Genomic DNA, 9,135 nt, shown 5'->3' with positions numbered 1-9,135 from the left:
CTCAAAGATAAATTAGATAGAATAATATTACCTAGAATAATTAGATTTATTCTATCTGTAACTAATTGATTGTTATTATTATAGCCATTATTATTAGTATTATTTTTTTAGTTATTATTTTATCCATCTATTCCAGGCTTGGATCCAAGCTTGGATCCAAGCTTGGAAAATGGTCGGAATTTCCCAGGTACCCAAGCTTCGATTTGCCTATTTTCACCAAGTTTTGTTAAACAATGTATTTCCATAACATCAAAGTTGGTTCAAGATAGCAATTCCAAGGCTTGGAATGACCTAGACATCATATATTGGATCAAGCTGGTTGAAGCTCGGAATTCCAAACCTGGGCCATGATCGAAACTACCTTGGTATACAAGCTTGTATTTGCATTATATCACCAAGCTTGGTTTAACCATGACAATTCCCTAGAATCAAGGTTGGTTCAAGCTAGCAATTCCAAGGCTTGGAATGACCTAGATATGATATATTGAATCAAGCTTGGTTCAAGCTAGGAATTCTAAAGCTTGGTATCCTAAGCTGATCCAAGCTTGGACCCATCGTCCAAGCTTGGATTTCCCCACCTGGGAAGTTTTGTTTCATTTTTTCAGCATAAAAGATATTAGTTAATTTTGCAGGAGACATCGAATTGTTTATATAAAGTATATAACAAAACATGTATAGTACCGATATTCGGAGCCTTCATTAGTCTAGCATTTCTCAATTGCACATTAATTGATTTCTTAAAAATAGTGCATTCAGAATGAAATTTAACGTTGGTTACGATGTGATCAGTACATCTGCTATCTAATATTCGGGTAATTTCGCTTTCTCGTCCATAAGATTTCTGATTTGTTATCTCGGTATTATTGATTTCTGCGAGGAAAACATTGGATTGATGTTGAGTTTAACTAATCCTCGATAATTGCCACAAAAGTTGTCTCTGGTGTTGCCATTTCCTCCGTAACCCTTGAAGCTGTCGCTGCTACGATTATAATTGTACGTGTATCTGCCGCTACCTTACCACTTTCCTCTGCAATTCCTCAAAATATGACTTGTTCTTCCATATCCATAACAGGTTTTTGGTCCATTACTATGTTGAAAACAGTCGAATTTTTCGCTGTTTCCCGTGTAAGATTTTCCGAGTTTGCAGACTTGGCTAATGTATTGGCCAGTACCTGCATACCAACACTCGGGTTTTGGAGGCTTGGTCAGTACACTGCCCAGCATCGATACGCGGTTGTTCGACACTCCGCCAATATGTTGGCCCACATCGATTCAACGACGTTCGATAGTAAAGCGCGGATCTGTTGAATAAATATTCGTTGGTCCATCATTGGCCATTCATGTGCCAGACCTAGCTTTCCCAATATCCGTCACTTGAAATAATCATTGAGTATAATTATATTATAATTAACATTGCATAATGAAATAAAATTTCATCGGAATCATCATTCATTGAGACCGAGGAATAATAATTGTAAAATTCGGACAAAGAGGTAATTGCTATAAAAATAATAATTAAAAATAACTTTTTTCTTCTTCTGGTCTTTCATTCAGCATTTTCATTGCTATTTTCCTTTCCAGAAATTCGATAGTTCTCTCAACTTGCAGCAACATATCAGTGAAGTCTCCAATATGGCTATATGATGATGGGGGCTTTTAGCATATAATTCACTGATTTTTGTTCAGTGAGTATAGCTCCTGAAGCTTTTAATTCGTTTGTAGCTTTTTTGAACTCGTCGAAAAACTTTATCGACTGCCATATAATTTCCTAATTTTATGCTTTCTGACCGGTTTCTTTTGATTATTCGTGATGCGGTGGATTTCTTCCGTTACATTTGACCAAATTTCTTTATAATTTCGTAGGCTGAATTAAGATGTTTCAGATACTCCAGCTGTCTATTCGTTATCGAACTGGAAATACAGTTCATCGCCTTCACATCGTTCATCCCATATTGCTTCAGTCTGACGTTATTGTTTATTGCTCCACCACCATTCTGTACTATTTAAATCGTAGGAATAACATTAATCTTGCCTTCCAGCTTGAGTAGTCAGAGCCATCGCAAATGGGAATATAAATATCATTACTACTCCCGGTTCTTGAATTCATTTTTCATTTATTCTTTTCAATTCACCTATACTTTAATTATTATTATTGCTATTATTTGTTATTTATCTATATCCACGCTCTACAACCATGTTCGAATTCGTGGATCAAGGGAATAATAATTAAACTTGGACTTCGTACTAACGTATATTGAATATACTATATTCGAATAGTTCTTCTTCTACAATCAGGATTGAGCCGCCCTGAAGGAGAGTAGAGGGCGTGTGCGAGATGGCCACATCCCTCCGTGAAAGATCTGGGGAATACGCCCCTTAATAGTTCTCTCTTACCGACACCGTAAGTGCGGTTGGAGTCGGTAACTAGAGTTACTCAGAAACAGTTACTCGAAAACCTGGCTGGCGCTCAATCGTGAACGACAGAGGCGGCAGTCGTAATAGTTCCAGGATGGTTCTGGGGAGTTGACCCTGTAAAATCCACTTACAAAATAGTCCACGACGATGATCTCCTCTCAAAAATGGAAATACATGGGTATTAATTTTCGATCACTGAAGTTTTCTGCTTGTGGTCTTATGGGTTGGAAATAATTTTGCAGAAGATTCGATAATTTCGAACGTTGAGTTCGGGATAATGTAAGAAATTCTCATTGATGAACAATTTTTTCCCTAGCTTTTTTAAAAGTGATTTTTCTCTTTACATTCAATGACTCCTGTGGAATTTGAATACACTATTTTAAAGAGACCACGGCCTCAATTTATTTTTTTTTTACAAACAGACTCAGCGGTCGATCGTGAATATTTCAACGCTCAGTTTTGCCTCTCCCCGTGCGCTCGTGTTCAAATATTCTCTCTTCCAGATTGTGATGTGTTTGGTTGAACAGCTGAGGGACTTCACAGAAGTGCAGGGGTGGTGGCGAAATTGCACGAAAAACGAGGAGGAAGTGAATCGTGAATGAAGAAAAAATGAATATGAGGGAAGAGTGGTTTAGCCATCCGAGGTTTCTACGTGGAATTCATAAATACAGATACCAGAAACTTTTGTTTCCTGCAGATGGTAGGGTTTTTTTCTTTCCTCAGTGGGTGGGAAGTAGAATTCTCCTTTTTTAATCAAGGAATACGTGTTTTCTCGTGAATCAACTGGCCGATTGTTCTGCTCGATTCAATTATTTCTGGCCAGCGCTGATATTTTATTTCTAACCGTAGTTAATTGATTCTGAAAAATGTCAAGCCAAATAAATTATTAGCCTGATTTGCATATACAGAGGGAAAAATTCTTTCCACTAGATATACTTGAGATGATTCATTGTCCAACATTTCTTCATCAAATCCAAAATTAAATTGATTTTTCAACGAATCTTTCTAAGTGATCTATTTCACAGGAAAATATATGAGATGATGGCATGATATGTACACTAGGAGTAGAACTGCTGTGGATTAAAAATTGTTCTTTTGTTAATTTTTAACACTTTTCTATCTTTTAACAGGCATAAATTGATAAATTAAGTTTTCACCAATTAGTCAAATAATAGACTTTCAAGTCAGATCCTTCAAGAATCACAGAAACGTTGATAATGCAAAAAAAATCGTTCATAATGATGTATATCATCGAATGGGCTTCAAATTATAATTGACTGTGCTTGAAGGATGCTTTTTAAACCTAGTTAATTACGTCGTTGAACAATAAAACAAAAATTTCAATAATTTTAAACTATTTTAAGATATTTTAAAATTTCTGATAGTTATTCTGCAATCCGAAAAAGATATTTAAATTGAAAGATGTCCATTTTTCCTCGCATTCTCCTTTTTTTTTCAATGTATAATTTTGAATGGGTCATTCCTCTGGATTTTTTGGATGAAAATTCACACGAAAGTAGAGTTGAATTTTTCTTTATATATATTCTTTCAGAATTTGTTCTGAAGGAAACGTGAAAATTGATTTTTCAAGTTTTATCCCACAGGATTCTGCACAACAAAACATAAACATAATAATTTTAATAGGAAAATTTTTAATTTTCTAGTCATTTTTTGGCTCGAGTAGCGAGTCATAAAAATTGAATCTTTTCAATTTTCGGTTGAGTTCTGAGTGATGATCCATCAAAATTCCCTCAAAAAGAATTTCATACATTCCAGAAACTACTGGGATAAGCATTCAGTAGAAAATCTTTTATGAATTGGTGCTGGCCAAGATTCGTAACTTCGGTGAACTTGAAATCAGGAAATATGTCCTGCAGTTGGTCAATTTACTCACCTATACTCTCTATTTATCCCGAGGGCCTCCCTCACTCTTACGAACTTTGGTAGCGGATTTATTAACTCTCCGGACTGATAAAAAATCTTTAATAATAATTAATCAATCCTTTGAACAGTTACAGCGACATGCGGTAACGAAGTTGGGAATAATCTGACGTATGTGACGAGTCCGGGGTTTCCTAATCTCATCGATCAGCCTATGAACTGTTCAGTGGTCATCAAGAAGATAGAGCCTCAGGTCAGCCAGCTTCGCATAGATTTCTTACATTTTAATATCGTAAGTTTCTCAGTGTTACATAGTTCTCGTTGAAAATGCCAGGATATTGATCTCAAGGGTTTTTCTGCGAGTACTAAAAGCAAGTAAAATAGAAAACTAAAACACTTCTTCGGGAAAAAGGGTCAACCGAACAAGCGAACTGGTGGATGCGATGAGGACATAATGGAAATCACGAGTGGCGATCGAATATACCAGCTTTGTGGGTGGAACAGTGGACAGCACAGTAAGCATCAATTTTGCATATTGAGTGGTGAGGAATAGTGACCTATTTACATTTTTGTGAGAGCCATTATAGCTGAATATAAAAGAGATCTAGATAATCGTTCGGATTCCCTAATTCAACATTTCCACAGCTGACGAGGGAGTTGAAAATCTTTAACATTCATCCTGAAATTTTTACGTGCCTGATATATGATATGGAATTTTCCACCGACTAATATTTGATTTCACATATATTTGTCTCATAAATGACATTAGAAGAAAGAGTTAAAACAAAGCTAAACAGAACATGCAATGTTTTTTGTGGCAAATTTTTGCAACACATATGTACTCATGAGCTATATGTCAGCTAATCCCGTGAAAATGATTGTTTTCGTATTTTATCGTATGCACTGAATATGACGAATCCCGAAAAAATAGAAAAGTTTTACTTAAAAATTACAAGTAGTTTGTAACGCTTTACCCCGGTGCAGAGCTTTCGTTTGCGCGATCCCTGTCGACACACGTAGCTTCCTAGCTCTACATCTCCTAACTTCTCCACAAATGATTTCTCCTCAGGCACCAGGAGACTTTGTTAATCCAGTGCTACCCCTCGACGAGACCGCGAGTTGAACCTGCGGCTCGATGAAACCTTTAAAGCCGTATTTTTGGTATTTGCCAGATTCACTAACTGCTCCTATTCATGCTCCAAAGTAAGTGGGAACACTTACCTCTGTACTGCGTTCTTCCTCAGATCCGCTAACTGCTCCCCGTTGGGGATGTAGTGCTAGAATGGAGCTACCTGCTTGCGCTACTCAGTATGTATGTTTGGGAGAGAGGGTGAGGTCCGAGGATCTAATCGACTTCGCATGATTGTTAATATGCTCTTTATTCCTAATGTGTAACTTCTCTGCTCGGTTTACTTGGCCAGGCGGGACGACACACAGTACTACTACTCTTCTCACTCCTCTATTCTCTTTCACTGTCTCTAATAGTGTATCCTCCCATTATGTTCTATTTTATGCGATATGGGAGGGCATCGGGATGGAAATACCTTATTCGTACACTCCGGCCTGTCGAGGTCGGTTTCCTAACTCTAGCAAGTGCTTGCCCCTGGATATCGGTAGCCTTCCAGGTCACCATCAGGATTAGAGCTTTGCAAGCGACTCCGGAGTATCCGCCTTGCTTCAGGATCCCAGCAGAGTATTGTGAGCAAGTCCTAAGTCTTAGGCACTAAGGGGTGCCCCGCCCGGACTCCGCGGGTTCGGGGCCTTACTGGCGGACTCCTGTGCACATCCGTTCTCCGCCGCTTCTCCTTCGGCCCTTCTAATCACTTCTCCGAGTGGCTCTGGAGCGGAGGAAGGTCTTTGGGGTTTTCTCCTGGGAGAATTTCCATCTTCGGCGGACCATTCCCACGAGTGTTAGGAGTGCAGGTCATTGATATATTTTTGGCAATCTCGGCCTTCCCATTTTTTACTCATTGACACTCTCACACGTTTCACTCTATGCCACCTGCCATTCCAGGCTCTACAATTTCCTCTTACTTGATTTCCTCTAGTTATATTCTTATTTGTATGCGATGAATTTTGGGATTCATCACACATTTTTTAAATTTTAGTTATGTTCTTAAAGTTGAAAAAATGAAAAAAATGAATGGACAGAGGGGGCGTTCTCTGAAAAAACTTCCACAGATGAAATTCGGATCTTGCCGTTTTTTTTGGGGGGGGGGGGGGGGGGGGCGTTAGTTGAAATAAGAAGGGGAAATTTTTTTGTTTTAATTCATAACTTTCCAATAAATCAATAGAATTTTTTTTTTACTTTTGAAATTTCAACTTTTATTTTATAATATTTTTATTTTAAAAATACTTCCAAAAGGTTGATCATTTCTACAGTGATGATTCCCACTTTTATGCAGAAATTACACGATTCCCGCCGGTCGTGCACTTTGTTTTTTTCTTATAAAAATTCTCGAAAGAAGTTTAATTTTTCCCATAAATTTTGACATTTTTTTTCCGCATTTAGGAGACAATGGCTTCGTTATTTTATTCCAGTTTTAGTATTTTCATCGTATTTTCTTCTATTCTGGACTATCCTTTCTTGACTTTTTGTATGAAAATATGTAATTAATGATTTCTCTAAAGCCCTTCATTATGGAAGAAAATACCATGAAAATATTAAAACTGGAATAAAATGAAGAAGGAATTGTTTTCAAAATGAGGAAAAAAATGTGAAAATTCACGGAAAAATGAAACTTTTTAGCTCCGTCTAGTTGACCCCCCACATGCTGCTATGAATTATAATTTTTTTTTAATGATTTAATGACATGATTGTTACTGATTAGTAGATTATTGTTTGATGATCGATTCCGTTTGTTTGACGTTCCATATATTTTTTTTCAATTTTTCAAAATTGACCAAAAAATTGAAAAAAGTTGATCCCTCCACCCTCGGATTTTATAATTTTTTTTTTTAATTACAGATTATTGTTTGTAGATTATGGTTAGATCATCGACATTTCCACTCGTCCTTAATTTACAGCCGAATAATTGAATTGCTATTGGCAATCATACAGACCCCCGATTTTTCAAAATGTCGTCTAAACAGCTGCTGGGTCGTTCAATTTGAAGTAAAGTGCAACGTCGTTGGTCTCTTGAAGCAATTTCCAAAGGGCTATCGTGGTCTTTGAAAGTGATGTCGGACGATTAAAAATTATTTAAAGATTTCGCACAATCAAATTACGTTCCTCCATTGGTGACTGAACTTCTGAGGCATCATGGGCAGTGGAATCATGTCAGGCTACAAACTTTCTGAATGTATTCCTTGGACTCATTCAATGCATGATAGTAGTAAGACACAGGCGATGTCATACCCCTACACTTATCATCAACCATATAAGTTACAGTCCATTTCTGCAAGCATGATAGTTGTACGTGTTCGATAATACGTTTCATTTCTAGGATTGAATTGTTGATACAACTCTATGACGATCACCGATTTCTTTGGCAATTTATGGACCCACTGGGTGGTCAGAAATGTCAGACTAATAGATACAAGGCAATATTTAGGGGAAACATCGAACCTCGAATATTATCATCATCAGTCATGATACGTAAACGGAAGGTGAAAGGTAATTAAAACTCGGCCCCCATAAATTCAGTTATTTCAATACGTATTCATAAAAAAAACGAATTTTCATCTATTCGGATACCCAGATCCATTACGTATTTATTGCTGGAAATCAAGTAACACCAGTAATGATCTTATAGAAATATATAAAAACTTTATTTCATCCAAAATTCCAAAGATTGAATAATGATTAATTAAAGACTATGTAGGGTCAACATCTTTGGTCACGTCAGTACATAAATTCCTCCATGAGGCTCAATGACATCAGAAGAGTCTGCATCCTGCACAGACATTGAATAGCTGTCATGCAATTCCCATTTCGTCCCAGCTCTGAGAGTATATGCAACGAATCTGCTCGGGCGAGTAGAAACAAATGCCACTATTCCAGCCAGCCTGAAATCAATGAGATTTATCATTTAATTGGAGATCAATAATAAGACTTATTACAGGACATTCGCATTCTTATCTACAATTGGAGAAATAGATTATATTCACCTGTATTGATGCATTCCCAAGTCCAGACACACCGGAACATCCTGAAGCTTGCACTTTGAACTGGTTTGTGAGCGACTGCGTAGTCTGACATGCAAATGGATGAATATATACGCAATAAATACGTAATGGATCTGGGTATCCGCATAGATGAAAATTCGACTTTTTTGACAAATAAGTCTTAAAATAATGGACCACCCGGTGGTCCATAGAAAGAAATCGGTGATCGTCAGATAGCTTCATCATCAATTCAATTCGAAGAATGAAACGTATTATCAAACACGTAACCAACATCAAGCGTGCAGAAATGGACTATAACGTACGTGGTTGGTAATAAGTGTAGGGATATGATTGCCTGTATCTTACTTCTATTATGCACTGAATAAGTTCAAGGAGCACATTCAGAAAGTTTGTAGCCTGACATGGATTCCACTACCCACGATGCCTCATGGATTAAGAAATTCGTAAGAATAACGTAATTTGATTGCGCGAAAGCCTTGAATAATTTTTAATCATCCGACATCACTCCCAAGGAGCACGAAATAGCCCTTTGGATATTGCTCCAAAAAGCCAACGACATTGCACTTTACTCCAAATCACTTCTATCCTCGATGCTCCAAATTGAACGACCCAGCAGCTGTTTAGACGCCATTTTAAAAAATCGGGGGTCTGTATGATTATCATGGCAATCGAAACTTAATTATTCCGCTGTAAATTAATGACGAGCGGAAA

The 9,135-nt window shown here is 37.2% G+C and overlaps 1 protein-coding gene across 7 annotated transcripts in view; it reads left to right on the top strand.

The window, feature by feature from the left end:
• LOC105263171 (uncharacterized) overlaps positions 1-9,135 on the top strand; it is a 137,663-nt gene that overhangs the window by 35,401 nt on the left and 93,127 nt on the right. For 3 of the 7 annotated variants that reach the window (XM_011299205.1, XM_011299206.1, XM_011299207.1), the window contains exons 3-4: positions 4,428-4,588; positions 4,709-4,838. In XM_011299205.1, coding sequence (XP_011297507.1) covers positions 4,428-4,588; positions 4,709-4,838 — 291 coding nt within the window. Of the gene's footprint in view, positions 1-2,479; positions 2,695-2,837; positions 3,116-4,427; positions 4,589-4,708; positions 4,839-9,135 lie in introns of those variants that run through there. The other 4 variants (XM_011299211.1, XM_011299210.1, XM_011299209.1 and 1 more) reach the window with 4 other exon arrangements.

This window comes from Fopius arisanus, unplaced genomic scaffold, assembly GCF_000806365.1.
Source record: "Fopius arisanus strain USDA-PBARC FA_bdor unplaced genomic scaffold, ASM80636v1 scaffold00013, whole genome shotgun sequence".
In the NCBI taxonomy this organism is placed as follows: Eukaryota; Metazoa; Arthropoda; class Insecta; order Hymenoptera; family Braconidae; genus Fopius; species Fopius arisanus.
Note: the sequence above shows the minus strand (reverse complement) of the source record. Positions and strands in the feature narration are given on the sequence as shown.